The sequence below is a fragment of the Wasmannia auropunctata genome, unplaced genomic scaffold (genome assembly GCF_000956235.1).
Source record: "Wasmannia auropunctata unplaced genomic scaffold, wasmannia.A_1.0 LD336106.1, whole genome shotgun sequence".
Lineage (NCBI taxonomy): Eukaryota > Metazoa > Arthropoda > Insecta > Hymenoptera > Formicidae > Wasmannia > Wasmannia auropunctata.
In genome coordinates, this window is record NW_012026784.1 from 996,852 (window position 1) to 1,016,954 (window position 20,103).

Genomic DNA, 20,103 nt, shown 5'->3' on the forward strand with positions numbered 1-20,103 from the left:
GAGCGACAAAAGACCGACCCGATCTTTGGATTTTCGGAATGCTTGTTGCATAATACGTGCATACGTTTCGACCTGCAACGAGGTCATGTTCTATTTTTATTTTATTTGCAGTTTAATCTGAATATATGGAATTTTATTTCTTCGTTCTCCGAAAAAGACCGCTGCCGAGGAAACATTTTCGAAAAATATTTTCAAGCTGATTTTCCATAGTGAGAAAGGATTGAAGTGACATTCCACAAAAGTCCAATCCAATTCCTCTTTATATATCGCGCGCGTATGCATAGCGTCTATCCTTATTTCGATTGATATAACTTTACGCTGCCGTATACCTGATCGTTATACACTGTTTCCCGATACATCATCTATGATGTAACAAGGTGAATACATTATAAACGTTTTCAACGACCGTGAGCGAAGTTGGTATCTTCGTTTTAGCATCGCATTAAATATAGTCTATCCCACGACTTGCTTCGAGAGACGTCTATTTTATTCAGAATGAAACATCGTGAGAACTCGAATCGCCATGTCAATTTACGATTTCTTAAATAGTTAATTAAAGGCAGATTGGTTTACGATATTACAGAAATAAGTACAGAAATGAGTATGTTACTGTTTGTTAATTCATGAAATCCGAAAGGAGAATCTTTGGGACGGATTTTGCGAATCTCGCTTGTCGAGCACGTGTAAAATCCAAACCTAATCTCGAACGCAACGAAAGAATTTGTATGCTTTTCCTGTTTCCGATATCGCGATTTAATATATACAGCCGCAACCGGGAAACCACCGGGAATCTCATGGAACAAAGGATTTACATACTTGATTTACGAAGATGCGTTACGTGAAGCCGCGTACGTGAAGCGCAGCGTGATATCGCGTGATGTGTACGTGTGTTGATTACACGCCACGATGATTCGCCGTCATTGTGTCGTGAGAGCGCGCGGCAGCGCGCTGTAACAGAGAGTACAACTCCTTTACTCTCCACCCACACACTCTCGCGATATCGTAATATTCGTGAGAATTTCTTGATCAAAGCCTGCGTTTTCCGGGCCTCTCTGGTGCGCGGCGAAGGGAGCGTCGCCTTACCCTTTACAGCTGATTAAATTTGAAATTAAACTCGACGAATTGGATCGGCCCTATAAATATCCTTCTTTTAGCTCCAACATCATTATCGCGATTGATATCTCGATCAGTTTTCATTGCGGAGCACGCGCGCGTTCCAAGGACTGATAAAACCATGATCTATAATAGCTGTAATCGTATTTTTCACCGTTTGAGAACGCTTGACGAAACACACGGGGTATCGTCGCGATCTGTTTCTGCAAAAGATACTCCTGTATCCTCCGCTGTTTTTTTTTGCTGCAAAGATTTTTATCGCATTATGGAATATGAAAGTGAGACATAATGAATTAGATGATCTCGCTGTATGACCTCCCTCCACCCCCGCGACCGAGGAACGTGACTAATTTTCAACTTTCTCGTCGTTCCTTCGCGCGTCGTTAAATTCGCGCGTAGCATTAATTTAGATATATATATATATAATATACGCATATCCCATTTAATCCATATTCGGTTACCTCGACGCTTGCGTAAATTGTGCTTGCGATCGGGCAACCGCGTGATTTTTATCGGTTTCAAAGGCCGTGGCGAGGTAGTTGCGCTCGTTGCTGGTGAAAGTACAGCGCGTTAGGCAGGCGGCCTCGTCGAGAGAGGCTTTTCGAATCTCTCGGAAACACATGAATGAACGCGCATCACGCGCGACATGTACCGTTGGCTCTCGGTTGAAGACCGAGGACGGCCGTGCAGCCTGTGTTTCAAGGGTCGCAGAAGATAAACGGCGAGAAACCGCTTTTTCACGGGGGAACCGTACGGCGCCGCGCGTGGAAAAGCAACGAGAAAAACGAATGAAGCGTTCCTTATTATACACGGACGTGTCTGCGAAACGAAAACCGTTCGTCGTATGGGGCCGCGATAATAATGCCCGTGGAGTGAGAAGCAAGAGAGAATATTTATGAGGTCGATTCATTCGTCGAACTTAATTCGCCGACCGTAAAGAGTTAACGCGATGTGTTCCCTTTTGTCCTCGGGGTCTTCTCTCGGCAGGAGACACCAATTTTGAAAGTTCAGCTGTTAAGCAAGATTTATGTGATGCTTTGTTTTTATTAGCAACTAGCGCGTTAAAAGACTAGCTATCCAAGCAGTACATCGCGATAATGTCAAAATAACGTTAAAATTAATCGTGACTGATCGAAAAGTGACTTTTAATAATCATTTTAGAGAGACATTTTAACGCCACTTTGATGTCACGATGACTTTTTGTTCCGCCTGGGTAGTATTGCTGTAGTAAAAAAAAAAATACCGTGTAAATCTCACTTTTATACTAATACGAGACTGATGATGAAAATTGATCTCATCGCTCACCGCGGATGATTTATTTTCGTAGAACTTTCACTCGCCGCGCGCGCGAGATTCACTTTCTTCTCGTGAGGATGACTCGCGGTGTCGTTCAGGATGATCCGCCGAACAGCGAGCCGCTCGTGAATTCGCGTCGCGTCACGTTGCGTTCTATCGCCACGATCGTGCAGCCGATTTGTCCGGAATGTGTGCGCGGCGTTTAGAGCAGCGAGCGCGAACCTGTGCACATTCTAGGAGAGGCAAGGCCGTGTTTGCCCGGGAACGTAATGAAACGCTGAATTTTTCCAGCGCCCGTCGGGACGTGCTTGTGCACGCGATAATATAATTGCAACTATAATGTATCCGCAACGCCATTACTGATGGTCGCATTAGCATGCACACGGGCGGGATAGGTTCGCCTTGAGATCTCTCGCGACGTAGTTTCGCGAGCGCGTAGCGCGCGGAGCGAAATGTTAAACACGTGCGGTATTCGCGGTGCGTCGCGTGTTTGTCGTGCGTGATTACATGCACTATAGGTGTTCCGCATTCGTCGTCTTGTATCTTCGGCTGTCCTGTCGAAAGAGCCAGTAGGAGGACGTGAAAGACCGCCAAGGGAGAGAATTCCGGTTAAACTCGGGAGATGCATCTGTAGCGAGAGACGCATCCTGCGCTTTTAACCCGGGATTGATCACCCGGGAATAGTTTTATATCGTAAACGATCAACCTGGGGGGATTTTTACATCCCAATGAAAAGCAAGGAGAAATTGGAAAAATTATATGAATTCTCGATCGTAAAGAAACTGCGATTGAACTTTATTTTCTCGCTGCTGGGAGAGAGAGGTAAAAATCTACTCTCGAGTTAAAGGAGCGACGTATTCTGCATAATACACGGTGTATGCCGCTTCTTTTAAAATAGCCAGATTCTCTTCCACTTGCACACGTGTAAAGGCTCATTTATATATATGTATATTTTCCGGAAATTTTGAATGTTACGGAAATCGCGGCGCATTGTAGTCGGAAATCGAAAAGGGAAAAGAGAAGATAAGACGTCAGAAGCGAAAAAATGTTACATGGTATTTTCTCTCGTAATACCGCGTGTCCGAGATAAATTAGTTGCTTCGGTGCATTATCGTAACTCGTATTCGCCAGAATAGATTCATGAAATGTGTGCCGAGGACTCTCTCCGGTAAATTAATAAATAGCTGCAAGCCTTGATCGATTCAAATAACATTAGGGATAGCGTTCATTTTCACTGGAAATCTGGGACACGCGCGATAGATCGAATTGTTACCGAAGGGCAACCGGGATATAAGGGGGCGAGCATTTCGGCGCATGCGGGCGCTCGTGCGAGAGATCTGATTTATTTCGACATTTTTGCAGGGAGAAATTTATACGATGATCTCTCTCTCTCTCGCTTTTTCGGTGCCGTAAATATTGACCGTGCGGAGATCGGGAGGCCGCGCCAAGAAAAATCCTCGTGAGTAAAGGGAGATTGCATTCGCGCTTATACCGTGCGGTACCGTCGTCGACGTGCGAAGGCAAGTTTTTGCGGTTGCAGCCCAGTTCGCGGGAGAGAAACAGGGAAAGAGAACCTCCGTGCACGGCTCGGGCTCAGATCCCGCGCAGCGCAGCGCACGGCGCGGCGACCTACTGACCTGAAACCCCAGCATCTCGCGCTATCGGTTGATCCAATTTTCCGCGTGTCGTTGACTCGTTCCCGCGTCAGGACGCGCGCCGTAGGGACGCGTCCGACTTCGTCCCTGGTAGTCATCGATTTCCAGGAACGGGAGCTGCGCCCCAGCGCGCGCGGCACGCCGGAGCTAAAATCGCGCGTTCTCGATTCTCCCGCGATCTCGGCTCTCCGAGATCTCGCGGACTTGTTTCTTTTCTCTCTCTCTCTCTCTCTCTCTCTCTTCCTGTCCCTCTTTTCGCACGCATTGACGGATCCGTGAGTCGCTGCGACGTGCCTCGCAGCGTGCCACGTTCATCGCATCGAGGATTGCGAGGTCGCGGAAATTACACGGGATCCTCCCGCTGGACCACCAGCAGCAGCAGCGGTGGCGGCGGCGGCTGCTGCTGCGGCGGCGGTAGCGGCGGCGCGGCGGCAACGGCAGTAGCAGCAGCAGCAGTTTGCAGTCGATACCGCTGCTGCGTCGAGGAAACGCGAGACGCGCGCGACGAACAGGGGGGACGAACTCGGAGTCTCTCGGAGCGTAGAGAGAGAGTAACGAGAACCGTGCTCTGGATATTTGATATCGGGTCGCTTGATCGAGCCTCTCCCGCGGTTCCGCGTTACTGATCTTCGCTCGACTCCGCGCGCACAAACCGAACCCAAAGTATAGAGTCGTAAGTGGCTCTCTCGATGACCCTAATACTTACCGGACGCGAAATGAAGACGTTCACTCGCACCGTTTGCTTATTCGTGGAATTCATTGCGGGTGCCAGCCCGCAGTGATAAATCAAGAAATCACTGCGTGAAGAAAGGGGGAAACGATATTAGAGAAGTGTCGGAACGTGGTAAGATAAATAACGAAGGAGTGGATAAGAAGAAGATAATAGTAGTAGTAAAAAGGGTAGAATCGGGGAGATGAAGCGAGAATAACGCGCACAACGATAGAAATAACGATAATAATCGCGACGCGTTTGTGGAATCGTGATTGACGCCGAAATAAGGCCGACATCTCTCTCTCTCTCTCTCTTTAAAATCTAGAAACAGAAAAGAAAATCTCATTGAATGTAGCGATGTAACAACATTGCACGTCATGACGTCGTAATGATAGAAACAATCCTCGAGATAGATTGGTGCGCTTGGAGGAGAAGAAAAGGGAGATACTACGGGGATATCTTGAGATAGAATCCAGAAGATTGTCGTTTGTCGTTTTAATTTCCGACCTCGAGCATCTCGTGAAATAACAGGCGATAAGCGATATCTATATTGCCCGCGATTACGATCCTCCTCCGTCGAGCCGAGGTGAAAAGAACCGTGAAATCTCGGAGAGAGACTTGGACCTGCAAAAGGGAGTTACACGCTCGTTATCGTGGAACAGTCAAGGACGCGTCGCGATGTCAGATTGCCCGAAATTGTTTTAATCCCGCGCGCGTCAACGTCTAACGAAGAAAATAACATCCTTGAGGCTGATTGGCAACCGAGCCTCCCTGCTCTAATTCGGACAATTCTCCTCGCTTTGTTTTCCGCCTACGTCGCGCGCGACGACACGCTCGCTTTTGCACGCTCGCCTACATTAATTAATCAGTCTCGTCGGCCATTTATCTGTCGCAAAATCAGCTTCGCATCGAGGCACACACTTCAAGTACGACGCTTCATCTTAAGCGCGCATTTTTTTTTCACACGAAATTATTAGTCGCGTTTTAGTGACGAGCTCCAGTTACAATTCGCGCGCGAATTCTTTACTTTTATTACTCTTCTTATCATTCTTCTTCCTCTTCTCCGTTATACTTCGAAAATATGATATTGACGTAAAGATATATTTTATTTGCTGCTATAAATTTTTAATTAAACTTTTGTTAAATTGTGCAGCGTATATGAATTTGCATTTTAAACTTAATGAGTCACTTTTTATCCACAAGTGTTCTTGAGTCAATTTGAAGTTTCATTCTAGTTGAAAGAGCTGGAAGAGATCATTATTTACTTATTTAGTTGATTTCTTACGCATTAAATATCTTTATATAATTTATAAAAAGAATTTATCAAAATAAAAGAAAATCACTTGAAGTTAAATACAGAATGAAATTTGCATTTGCATGGCATTTTTGACATCTTTAAAATTTCTAAAAAGTCTTCAATCTTAGTTATTAGTAACCTGGAAATTTCTCATTTTCTTGATGTTTGTGTTAAAATAAAATCAACTCCAAATTGATCCAAGTGAATCCGTAAATGAATAAAAGTGACTCGATTCGAAGTATTCTATATGATGTAATCAATGAACGTCTTGGATTTGTGTTACAGGTGCAGTTGAGAAATAATCATCGAAAATGAGTTGCATATCGCAGTGCGCCAAATACTTTCTCTGCTTCTTCAACTTCATTTTCTTCGTAAGTATATACACAAGTTTTCATGACAACAATTTAAATCGTACATTTCCTATGTTTGCGAATCGTAATTCGGTAATATTGGCAATTGGCTGACAATCCGGCGGAGTGCCGTTCATTCCTCGCGAATCCTCACTTTGGAAATTATCGAAACATTTCTCACTCGTTTTGTACTCGTTTAAGTTTAGCCAATTATCTGCGTAGTATCAGAGAGTTAAGAAGGATTAATCCCGTCGAGGGCATTCGCAAACTTTCCCGGCGAAGTGTACAGTCGAATTACATCGAAATCTTCTCTCGTAAAATAATCCCTCGATTCATGCCGTTAGAGCTCCCTAATTTCGCAGACGTATTACGATATCAGGAATGAAACGTTAGAATAGAATCGTTTCGCAAGGCGTACCACTCGTTCTCGATTATCAATACAGATTGATAATAAAATGTGTCGAAAGCTCCTTTACTAAAATCTTCCGTCAGTGAGTGGAGATATGATTTAATCTTCAATTCACATGTCGTTTATTTTTTATCAAAGCGTTCTGTGACAGTCGATCGAGATTTACGTAATGAATAGAATAGAATTTATATTAATATAAAATATTAATTTATTTCTTTCAACCTGCCAAAAGAAGGGACTTAGTTTATATTTTTTTCTTATTCACATACATCCATCTATTCTTCCTATTTTTTGGCACTCAAAATCTAACAACTAACATTCAGACGTCGTGTGTTTGCAATATCTTTCCACGTTATGTCTTGTCTTACAGCCCCTTTTATTTCTGAACATCTATATACCTTGTTTTTATCTCCCTTTACTTTGAAACTTATTTTCCATTTTTATTCTTATATTTTTCTTTCGCATTCTCCATGTTATCATCTCTCATAATTTACCTAAAATCCTAACCCCATTCCCCCATCCTTAGTTTTTTTTACTCCTATTTCCTTTCCTCAGCAATCTAAGCTATCGCCAAGATTTACGTAGTGCATGTAATCCTCGATTTGAAATGGGAATTCTCGATATGTACATTTCATAAATCCAGTCTATCGAGCGCGAGTGACGTGTAGATACGCGAGAGAACTGACCTATTTCGGTATAGCGTGTATAGCGCTAAAAGAAAATTTACGTTGCTTCTCGGAACCCGAGAAGAGCCTCGACGAAGGCTGTCGAATTATCGCGAATCCCGGTCAAACGACTCACGCCTCGGCGGTGAGAGAGGCGACGCGCTGCGAAGTGAAACTTTTCCGCAAAAATCGCAGGCAGGAACCGTCCGTGCCTGCCGATCGCCGTCGCGGAGCAACATGCAGCGTTAGGCCTCTCTGCCTTCCTTCGTGCGGCAGCCTTGAGGTGTCCACGAAGCAGAACGGAAACCTACACATTAAAGTCCCCGTATTTTTACAGATCGCCGGAGGAGCGGCATTGACTGTCGGTATCTGGCTCTTCGCCGACAGGAGCTCGTTCACCAATCTCATCGGGAAGCTCGATCAATCCGACTTTCTGGTAAGAGACAGTAAACAGATTAATCCGCATTAAAGCGACATCGCGCGCGACACGATGGGAGAGAAGGGGTGTGGGGGACGGAGGGACGAGGAGGAAGGGGAGCGCAGGTTGCACGCACTTTCCGTCCCCAAGTTGTGGTTCTTCTACCTTGTTTTTCGAGGAAGTCGTTAATTGACACTGCGCGATGAGCCACTTGCTCGCGCGATGTCGTGTGGCGTACAAGTGGCGAATTGGCCGAGTACCAAATATCCAATGAGAGGAGCAACGAGAGCTCTTCGCACGAACGCGCAGAGTGCGGCCGTATCTACGCGACTCGCGCCGCGGCGGGACGCGGGGCGAAGTTTGGATAATTTAACTTTCAAATCGACCTCTTTAATTTCCCTACCTTCCGCGACGAGTTTCGAACAAAGCGGGATGTACTTTCGATTTTAAACGCCGCTTTAAAGCGAGCCGGACAATTCCCGGCGAAAATACCGGTTCGCAAACGAGTTCCGCTGCTGTTGAATTCCTACCGCGACCCGCAAGCGTTTCCCCCCGTTGCTTTGTTAAGAATCGTCGTCCAGCGTCGAATTTTGACAAATTTTAGACTGGAGGCATTTAACTGGATATCTCTCGACAATCGACAGTTCGGCCATTCCATCTGCTCCGATTTTATTGCCGCCTCTCGAGATTCATTGCCGAAGGAATTTCGGGGGGAGGAGGCAGACGTCCGATCCACGGACGGTCCGCTTCGCGCGTAAGAAGAAAAATGATCCGCCCGCATATATCCTTACAGAGAGACGGCTATTTATACGGTCTCGGAGTTTCTCTTGCGCAATTGTGCTAATTACGTCGTAAGTTGTCTGTTACGCAATTAACGATAGGTGTAACGAGGAAGTTCGACTTGGAACCAAACTGGATTTGTTACCAATTCTCGCGCGATTATCATATCATATCAGTAGAGGTGCTGTCTTTCTTCTTTTTTACGCGTTTAACTTGTGTACTTCCGCATGTGGACGACGTATACATAAGAAGCATATATCATTCTTACGCCTCGTTTTGCTGACGAATCTTTTCGCTAGCATTGGAAAATTATCTAACGCGGCTCGCATTAACTATGCCTCGCATTGTACGAGCACGTGCGAAATGCAGATATGTAACGAGAAACGCGTGACGTGTATTGTATCATACCATTGTCTCTAACACATGGATATACGTCGGTATCACTATCGCTACGTATTAGCGTGATTTTTCTATACTACCGTGTCGTCGGATCGATAATGTAAGCACGAGTATTCTTTCCGAGATTCTTTTATTTCTCCATACATAAACATTACCGTTCCTAGACACTCTTAAAAATAAAATAAAATATTCTTGCGTAATTTCTTTTATTCTGGCAACGTCAAACATTACAATAATTTGATTTTTTTTTAATAACAAAGGTATCTACGGATTGATATAGTGCCTGGAAAGCTTACAATTTTTTCTTGCATCAAAAAATCCTCCTTTTCTCTTTTATAAAAGCCTTACATATGTTGAGCATTCTAATTAATTTTTTAGGCTATTTAATGATATTTCTCTCCAGATCATGAATTGCGGTATAGTCCATGGATTTTATTTTATTTTTAAAAGTGTCAAATTTATATTGTAATGTATAAATTGAAATTCGTTGAAATTTTTAACGAACGAACGTTTAATATATCCAAAAACGTTCAACAAAGCCGAAATCTGAGTGGAATACAGGAACTAGATCAGCTTAAAGATAAACATCCATTTCTTTTGGAACAATGCCAAAGGTACGATGGAAGATTTAACGAAGAGCTAACTTGTGATTTGTTAGATTAAATTACTGTTTTATACTCTTTAGTTTCATGTACATACATAATTTTATATTATGGTTTTAGCAAAATAATGTGATGTTAATGACCTACTTAAATACTCGTTACAGTTTTTAAAATGTTTTTACCGCTTCGGAAGTCGTTAGCCGCTTATTTCTTATTATGTGTATTCACATGTGCATAACCGTTCTAATTGAAATTAAAAAATATTGTTTTCGTTTCAATCAAAATTAATTAAGAAATATGTTTGCGTGTGTAAAAACTGTCAGTGTCTTGCGACTAAAATAAAACACGAAATTAGGGCATATTATCATAAGGTTAAATCAACAAATTTCAAAGTTACGCGTGTCTTATTTGATGTTCAAATTAAGTTAACAATTCTTGTCATTTCTATTTCTTTTTGTTACGACACGTAGAAATCTGGCAGAGATTCAAGTTTATTTTTTCGAGAAGGTAGTAGTTCGTTCGTATTGTTTTAGGTATTACTTTAGAAGAATTCACGAGAGATGTATATAAGCACATGGGACGGACATACGCTGTAGGATTTGTTTAATTACGAGCCGCTTAGTGGTACCGGATAATATAACATTTAACGAGGTGCTCGACTCTATAAACTGTGCAGAGAAGGGGCGCAAAAAGAGCGACTTACCTTAAAGGCCGCGGTTAACGAGAACAATAGAGAATGGAAGTTGCTGCTTCCTTCGAATAATTGCTACTGCAAAGCTATTTCCTTCCTCCGCGCCTTCGGTTGCCTTTTATCGACATCACGACATCACGCGTCTATATATATATATATATACAATATATATATATATATATATATATAAATTATATATTTTTTTAAAACATAATTTTGTAATCTTTTTTCTACCGAGAAAAACGCGAGAATCGACGGCAAATCGCGCGCGTATAGCGCGATATGCGACGTGGGTACGGCAACGTTTTACAGACAGGGAGAACGAGAAACGTAATTATCGGTACTTGGTCGCTGATGAGATGATTGGTTGTCACATTAGCGCAACGCGTGGGAGGATCGGGGTGCTCCATCACGGATTCGTATGCTCGCTCGTATAGGTACACGCATGGCACAAGAGGGCCTCAGCTCTTCGTACGGTTTTTACGGGCGGCCGCCGATCGACGCGATCCGCTCTTCGGTTTCCTTCTGTTCGCCAAATATTCGGGCGACTCGGGCGGCGTTGCGAAATCCCGCCTGAAATCTTTTTTTATATTTACATCGCCCGCGTCATTCTCCCCTCGGTGGCGGAGCTAGATAGCGGAACGCCGTGGAAAAGTAAAAGTGCCTCGCTTTCGTTTTGCGAGTTCGTTTCGCACAAGCGAAAGGGTAACGCGCGTTTCCCTGTGATAAAGCGAAACATTATAATAAAGCCAGTCATTCATAAAAAGACACGAAGGTGTCGTAAGATTAGAGATTCATTATAAAACCAAATATTTCGGGAATGTGAACGCGGAGAGTTTACTAAAATTAATCCTTAATACGTATTACAAAGTAATATGAGCCGCACGTGAATCACGCGACGATTCTTTTAGATATACCGCTATAGATATATCGTTGCGTTAATAATAATGTCGCGCGGTAGATTGAGCGGTAGACTCGCTTTCAGTTCCTAGAAGCGATTTGCGAATGACAGATACGTGGTATCTGGAATCGCGTGTAAAGAAAATGAAAATAAAAAATCGCAGTCATATGGGCTCGTTGGATATATGAACAAATCACTGTTGCGTTATTAGCGACGGCTCGGGGACGCTTAGAAAGTCGCTTCTAATCACTCTAATCAGGATATAACTTGTGGCCGTTATATACGTTGGCGTCTCTTAGAAACTCCTCGCGAATGGGATTCGGTTTGCGAATTAGTGGGTTAGTCGTTTGAGATATTAAACGTAAAATACCTGACCGTTAGGCTGGTCGTTGCTACCTTTGGAGAGAATTTTTTAAGCGGATTCGAAGTTCTAAAGCCCTCATAAAGTTCTCACAAAGGATCAAAAGATTTTCGCAGAAAATTTTGCTCGATCGATGACGTTTCGTAGATGGAGGACTGTAAATGAATTGTAAATGCAAAGCAGCATACACAAACGAAAGTTGAGACAGACATAGTCGATTAAATGCCTTGTCTTAGGGTACCCTTATCACTTATTGTTAGAGATATCGGTGTCGTTTACATTTCCTCGACAACGATTCCATTTCCCTCTCCGTCTGCCCTCCGCCGTCAGGGTACATACACCGATCCCCTCGGCTTATCCCGTTAATTGCTCGTCCTGCTTGAGCGATATCGATGGAGAACGCGGATAAGTAGTGGTATACAGTCTCATCCTTGGACAATAATCAACGTGGACATGACAATATCGATATTAATCAGGAACGTTGATTGCACGTACGAAACACGGAGCGGAAGCGCCGCGCCGGGGAGGGATTTGAAATTAGAAAGGAAAATTTTCCTCGTAAAAGAGAGAAAATTCAGGGGACCTGGCTTTCGCTTAGACATCCGCGTCCTCCTTCTCCCATCGGGCACGCTCGACGCATCCACGATCACGAGGGGGAACAGGTATTTAGGACGTACGCCGTTAGCTCCAGAAAATGCATTAACTCGCTGACGCACGCGCAACATACGTCCGTGTACTGTAAATGCGCTAAATTGGGTCATTTCGGAGCAACAGCTCGTGCTCCGACGACGGGCCACGATTCCCCGTGTGCGTGCGTGTGTGCGCACGCCTGATAGGTCGTGTATTCTTTTAATTCTTTATTAGGGCCTCGTGTTATTTTCGCATTAATCCTTGAATTGTCGAATTACTCTCTTGAAGGACGTGAAAATAGTTCGGTAGTTTTCTATGTTCACCGACAGCTCTTTGAAACGATTGTAAAGAGATTAAAGAAAAGATTCTTTTTTTTTTAAGCGTGAGCTTAAAAAAGTTAAGCAATTGAATTCTTGTAAAAGATTTTAAATCGATTGAGGAAGATATTTGAAGGAGGATCATTTATTGCGACACTTTCCACCCCTTTCAATATTACAATACTTTTGCGTGAGTGAAATCTTAAACTGAAATTCCACCAAGATAAAATTTACCTGACAATTGAAATCTCGTAAAAGATTTTAAATCTTTTTCACACCTTTCAGTATTACATATTCTTGCAATGGAATTTTAAACTAAAATTCCAAAGTAAAATTTACATAGAAATAATTTGAGACTGGAGGGAACGTGTTTTATTGGTTTCTCTGAAGCTTATAATCTTCGAAAAGTCCTTTCTCTCCAATCATACATAACTTCAGAGCCACGGGTGCGCCAAGGCACGTTAAATTGATATACAATTCAATATTACTGATGCTAATGAGTATCTTATGGACTAGTAAAGTAGTAAACTACTTGCTAGACCTGCGAGATGAATGACTCATAGTGTTGTAGGTTGACTGTATAGGGTGACCATTGAAAAGTTGCTGAATCTGAATGACTGTTATTTTGTAATAAATGGACAAAGTAAAATCAATGTTATACTCTACAGAAAAAAATCATTGTGCTATTTTCATTAACACACAGTGCGAAAAGAATATACATTTATGAAATCGTAAAATAAATATTAGAAAACTTGCACGATTAGTGTTAAAAAGATTTCAACATAAGTCATTTATATGAAAAAAATTCTTTAAAGATTAAAGTTCGAAAATATACTTAACAGTTTTTAAAAATAATTTTTAATAATTTTTATAAAAATATCTTTTATATTATTGTTCAAGTTCAGATAATTTCGAAAATATATATCACTAACAATAAGTCAGCGAATTGTGTTGTCCTTCTTCATAATATTTATTTCTACAAGTGCACATACGTATATTTCTTTTGCAGTTTACATGCTAATAAAGACGGATTTCTTTTTTAATAGCGTTTAATTCATTCTGTCCGTTCGTCACAAAGTAACAGCTACTTAGTTTCAACAACTTCCCGATGTGGTGAACCTGTGAATTTAAAACTAGCCACTAGTCGGCTGCTTATCATTCGCCTGTCGCCGCTCGAATAGTTTTGATCAATCTGGCGGAACAAGCCGGTGAAACCGAACACGAGACAGCCTTATTAGTCCTTTCACCTGGTGACCTGATTTTTCGCGGCACGCTCCGCCGTCAAGTGGCGGTGTTCAATAAGACGTGCAGCGCGTCGGTCTTGGCGCGCCTATACTAAGGTGGTACCCGGTACTAAAAATACCTTATGTCCGTTCAACAGGTGTGCGAGATAAGAGTGTCAACGTATCCACGGAGTAATCCGCGGCGGGCACAAATCGCGGCGGGGAAACGCTTTAGAGCTGTGCGAGCGAGCCCCCCCCCCCGCTGCATTTCTCGCGAACCGTAAAACGATGGTCACGCAAACGACGTGATCGCCTTATCTGACACACACACACACACACTCAAAGTCGTAAACGTGCCGCGAAAACATTTGTAAATTATTCTCAAGTAATTCCGCGGCGGAACAAGACGACGGCATTGATATTTTATGATTTATTGTAAGCCGAGTATAGCTCTGATAAAAATCGTATTTGTATTGTCGGTTTCATTGATTTGCTAATAAGCAAATATAACTTCAACTCGAGGCCGATGCGCGAGCCTCGAATGAGAAGCGCGGTTGTACGCGCGAGAAAAATTATCTTAAGCTCGTATCGGCCTCGAATTAAAATTATAGAGTTATGCACTCTTAAAAAAAAAAAAAAAATGTAAGTCCTTAGTATTGAAACGTGAAGCAAAGCACTTTGAAAATTCCTAAAATTGATTTGTCTTTTTTCTCGATTTCCCTCTCTAGTTATTAGTAGTCGGTTGACGCTTTTCTCGAGTCCTTAGGAACCTCGTTTCTTTCGCGGTTAGATTTTCACACGCGATGGCTGGATTAGCACGGTTCTCTGTTACCGCGGGCTCAACTCACGGACGGACTATCGGATCAGATTATCCGCTCGCGTTTCAAGTTCGCACACGCATACTTCATTCACTTCAAGATTCGCGCGAAGATAACCGCATCCCGTAAAGTCTTCGCGCTCTCGAAACGACGGCGCGAGCGCGCCGGTTCGGGAAAGCGCCGAGCGGAAATATATGTATATATCGAGAGAACATCTCTTTCTCGTTTCTTTTTTTTCCCTGTACAATTCCTTTCTTTAACGAATAACGATCCGCGGAGGAGCCCGCGACGGCGGCAGATGCGCCTCGTTTCTCGCGACGCCGACGCCCCGCACAAAGGCGCGTCTATGTTTCCACTCTCCGATCCGCCTCGTGAAACTCGATATCTATCACGCACGACGACAGCTTGTGTGTAGGGAGCTTATAAGTATTCCAAGTGCCGTTCGCAAGCCATTATGTCATCCTCTTATATCGAGCACGTTTCCGTACAATACTCGCGGTTGGATACTTGCTGGTGACGAGCCCGACCTAATAATTGTTCGCGGCTTATACGCGTACTATAGCGCGCTTATACTTTGTATATTATGTCAAGAGGACCCTATTCTGTAATCCTTAACGATACTATTATCGAACGATTGTCGTTAATGAACACAACTTTTCTTTTTCTATAGATGTTCTCTCTCTTTCTCTCTCTCTTTCTCTCTCTCTCTCTCTCTCTCTCTCTCTCTCTCTCGCTAACTTATTCATTAACTGCAAAATGTGGTAACAAAGTTGTTGTGGGCTCAACACTTCTCTAGTTGTTGTTGAGTTTGCAATAATTTTGCCGCTGTTTTGTTGTTATAGAAAAGTTCTTTTTTCTAATGACGCTCGTTCAGTAATAACGGATCACAGAATTCTAATGTCCATCACTCATGTAGATTAATTTTAATCACGCGATTTTATTTTTGTTCACGTGCGATTGCCCACGTTGCGATTGCACACGTTGCGATTGACCACGCGTTGCAATTGGCCATGTTGCGATTGCCCACGTGCGATTGACCACGTTGCGATTGCCGACGTCGCATATGCTTATTGCTACATAGGAAGCTCTTCTTTAACATTTGCACAATTTTATATTTTTATTTTAGAATAAGATTGTAAAATAAGGAGAACTGAGAAAAATATGTTCTATGTAAAATTTTTGACATATATTCAAAATTGTAAATTTTTTAAGTTAAAATTGAATTTGCTTTTTTTTTATTTTTTGAACATTCAAATTTCGATATTAGTTGGAATTTTCATATATCGTATAGTCTTCCTAAAAGTAATTAGGTACTCTCTAAATTTTCTGGAGTGAGATTCACTTTATTTACATTAAAAAAACTACTTTTCTTAGAATTAAATATTTTAATGAATCAAGTTATACTTCAAAGAAGCAATGTGAGATTTGTTAAGTGAGAATTCGTAAAAAATAAAATTATTTTAACTAATTAAATGAATTAAAATGGAAAATGACAACAAATAGAAAATAATTTGAAAATTGTTAGAAATTTTACATTCGTTTTAAATTAATAAAATCAAGATAAATTAAAATTAAAATAAATTTCTATCGATTTCTTTTTAGTTTATTTTTGCAATTCAGTGATGCTCTCAATTATATCATGGCTTCTAAGGAAATAATATCGTTCGTAAAAGACGAGACAATCCCAAATGGAGCGCGGAAATCCCGCGATTTGTAATAAGTGATCGTAAACTTCCCGTTGAGCGCGAAAACTTATGAATCACGATAAACGATGATCTCTCTCTGTGACTTTTATTTTTCCGCGATTTCAGGTTAAACAGGATTTTCGTTCGACTTGTATTCTTGTTTTACATTTGTTGTGTTCACAAATTAATAAATTTAAATTATTATTATAATTTGTTAAAAGTATAATAAAAATACATTATAAAAAATTTTTATAATGTATATTAACTATATATTATTAATATGAAAATACAATAATTTTATATATTTGATTTAAATAAAAAAGTATATATAATAAATTTAATTTTATTACAATAAGTAAATTTGCGTGTCATTATGAACGCGCGAGATCTCGATATGAAAAAAAAGATTCAAGGATACTCGTAATGTTGCGCAATCTCTCGTAGTGTTCCGCGTTCAGCGATGAATATTCGTCACAGGACGATTTGTATTCTCATTGCACCTTGCTATTTTGCAGAATAAAACGGACGCCGATGTTATCAAGATGATCGCCTACATTCTTATCATCGCTGGTGCTCTCACGTTCATTATCAGTTTCCTCGGGTATTGCGGCGCTATGTTCGAGTCCAGGTGTCTCCTCTGTGTCGTAAGTCCGTTCTGATAAAACTCGTTTCGCCTGTAATTCCATCTCACCTATGTACATACGCTCGCAGGCAGTCTGATGCAAAATCACAAGAGACTCGCAAATACATGAATACATAGAGATTGCAAATTGCCCATCAATCTCTCTTGCGTGTTTCGTACCTACAAATAGAAATGTTACGATTTTAATACACGTATGCAAATAACTATGAGTTAATAAGTGAGCGTTACAGGATAAATATGATTTTTAATAAAAAATCCTAGAATGACATTGCATATCTTTTAATGGGTATTTTGACAGAAAACGCTATTAGCTTTGCTAATTGTAGTAAATATCGAGTATATGACATAGTTAATTCAAAACGACGCAAGCAACGTAAAAAATTTGGCGCCGTTCAATTAATAATATAACGCGAGATTTTTTCACGCCTTGATTTTTTTTCTCTCATTCGTAATGTAAACAGTGTGCAAATACAAGGTGATTCTATCTGTTATTGCTGGTATAATCGAGAAGAGAGAATTTACAGAAAGAAATAAGATAGAATAATTTTTTTTCGAAAACATAGAATAATTTCGAAAACATAGAATAATTTTTTTTTTTTTATAATGTAGAGTTTTCGAAAAAATCGAATTTCACGTACGAGGTAATCTTGTCATGTGTTCTCGATTTATTTTCTCATTTAAAATCACAACGATGTCGGGCACGTATTGGAACGGAGTTACACAAAAAGGGAAAAAACATTTTTGTGATTACAGTATGGCATTTTAATCTTGCTGGTTTTGATCCTGGAGTGTGTGGTAGTCGGCCTCGCTTTTGGACTTAAAGGAGACGTGCGTATTCATATAATTATCATAATTCACGTCTAAAAATTCTTATCAGTGAACTAGCGAGCAAACGAGTTACATTTATTAATACACTAAAAAAAATAATTGATTGTACGGACTAAATTTGTACGATCCAATGGTTGATTCAACAATTATTTAGTTGTACAAAGAGAGGTATAGTTTATTCATGTCAACCATCAAAATTTTTTAAGAATTAACTAACTCAATTAAACCAACTCAATTAAATTATTTTGTTTATTTCAAAATACTAGTAATATTTATTTGTGTTTACATGTTATTTAGCATCCAGGTAATATATTTGTTTAAATTTCAAGTATCGTACCGAGTAAACAATGCTGATGAAGATGATAAATAGTGTATATTTTTAATCGAGCGGTTGAGTTAAATACAATAAATTTTTGTTAGAACAAAATAGTTTAGTGAAAAAAATAGTATTTTGTTTATAATAGTAATGAATTATTTTGTGTGTTATTGTAGTAATGTTTAGTTGAACGTATCGGACTAAATATTTTAGTAAAACAAATGTTTGTGTTTTTCAAGCAATTTTTTTCTCAATGTATAAATAATATATGTTTTTTTTATAAGATTCACTTTAATATAAAATTTATACAGGTCGAGAAGGGTACGCAGGACTTCTTGAAATCGACCATCGCCAAGTATTACGCGTCCACCGGTGATAAAACTGATACAGTGCAAGTCGCATGGGACGGTATCATGAGTAAGGTAAAGTTACTAATTATAACGCTAATGAGAATGCGTCAGTTAACGGTAATTAATTTAGAGCACGAGCGGCGGGCTGACACGCGAATTAATGGTACATTGATTCTTCCGGATTTCATTTGTCTTGCATGCGTAAACGCGATTAATTTGCCAAGTGGCTCGCTAACTGCAGTGGGGTTTTGGTGTAAACTGTAAGTGAAAGCCGGTAATATCGCGCGTACGAACTATCGCGCGGCGTATTCGCTATCGTACCACTTTGTAGCGAAATTGCATACAGCGAACGCTCGCCAGAAATTTTGTTTTAGAGCGTCTTGATAAATTACGGAGAAAATGGATAGGAAAGCGGATAAATTATGAGGAAGTATCGCATATCTATTTTCTTCCTCAAATTCAAGAAATATCATATAACGTCACAAGCTCTCAATAAGCATCATTAAATTACTAATTTAAATAATTCAAAGAGATAATAGGTTATCCTTATATAAAAATACAATATCTCTTATCCGTTTGTCTTCTCGGTTATGGGTCTGCGAGAAATCAGTAAACAGGAAAAGAAAAATTTTCCCGATCAAAAACGGAAAAGACGATATGTCTAATATCGATGGAAATATTTTTAGCTCCATTGTTGCGGCGTGGAAAGTTATCAAGACTTCAGTGAGAATAGGAACTGGACTGAAAAGACCGGAAAGAAGATCCCCGAAGCCTGTTGTCTAAAAGAAAATGACGTCCTGAAGGATTCTTCATGTCCATATATTCCCTCCGCGACTAACTCGTACATTATGACGGTAAGTTGGATCTTATTTATATTACTTTAGCGGCTCCTTTTTTATATATTATCAACGTATCTCAGTGTATCTAGCACTCAAACCGATCAGCATGCTAGGCATAAATTGTTGTTGTACGAGCATAGGTCATACGTACGTCTGTTCACGTATAACACACTTTCCCCTTGACAATTTTCTGAGCGTGACTCGACATTGGCATTGCGTGTTCCTAGTTCTCGTACACCGAAACATCCATAAAGATGTATTCGAACAGATACTGCCCCACATGACAGAGAAAATGTTTATATTAAGCTTCATGTAAGAACTTTGCAACTATTTTTAAACCGACATTTTCGCAGCGATGAGAGATTTGATCGTTTTGATTACATCTTTTTCGATATTGAATATCTTTCGCCACTTAATTCTCAGATTAAAACTCAGATTAAAACTTCGTGAAAGCTAGACTTTTTACTCTTAAAATTTACTTTTTAAATCCAAGTTGATACACAAAAAAATCCGCCTGAATTTTCAGTTCAATAGTGCTTTGATATATTTTTTCTTTTTGAGATAAGATTAATTTCGATTGATATGTCGTATGAAAGTTGATGTATATGATTACTTGATTACATTGCCTATTTGTAGGGTTGCTACAAGGCCATGATGACCGCCATTGAGGAGAATGCGGCGATAGTGATCGGTGTGGCCGCTACCCTGGTCTTCGTCGAGGTCCTGGTGATTATCCTGGCGCTGTACCTAGCCTGCTGCTACTGGCGCCCACAACATGGTAGGCTCGGTGTTAAAGTCAGTTACT

General features: G+C 40.7%; 1 protein-coding gene across 8 annotated transcripts in view; it reads left to right on the top strand.

Moving 5' to 3' along the window:
* Positions 1–20,103, top strand: part of LOC105451446 (tetraspanin-1) — a 33,900-nt gene that overhangs the window by 6,725 nt on the left and 7,072 nt on the right. For 3 of the 8 annotated variants that reach the window (XM_011691952.1, XM_011691895.1, XM_011691919.1), the window contains exons 1-8: positions 4,507–4,908; positions 6,359–6,444; positions 7,835–7,933; positions 16,838–16,966; positions 17,719–17,793; positions 18,421–18,531; positions 19,146–19,313; positions 19,935–20,076. In XM_011691952.1, coding sequence (XP_011690254.1) covers positions 6,385–6,444; positions 7,835–7,933; positions 16,838–16,966; positions 17,719–17,793; positions 18,421–18,531; positions 19,146–19,313; positions 19,935–20,076 — 784 coding nt within the window. In that variant the 5' untranslated portion in view covers positions 4,507–4,908; positions 6,359–6,384. Of the gene's footprint in view, positions 1–4,506; positions 4,909–5,848; positions 5,869–6,117; positions 6,297–6,358; positions 6,445–7,834; positions 7,934–16,837; positions 16,967–17,718; positions 17,794–18,420; positions 18,532–19,145; positions 19,314–19,934; positions 20,077–20,103 lie in introns of those variants that run through there. The other 5 variants (XM_011691945.1, XM_011691937.1, XM_011691911.1 and 2 more) reach the window with 5 other exon arrangements.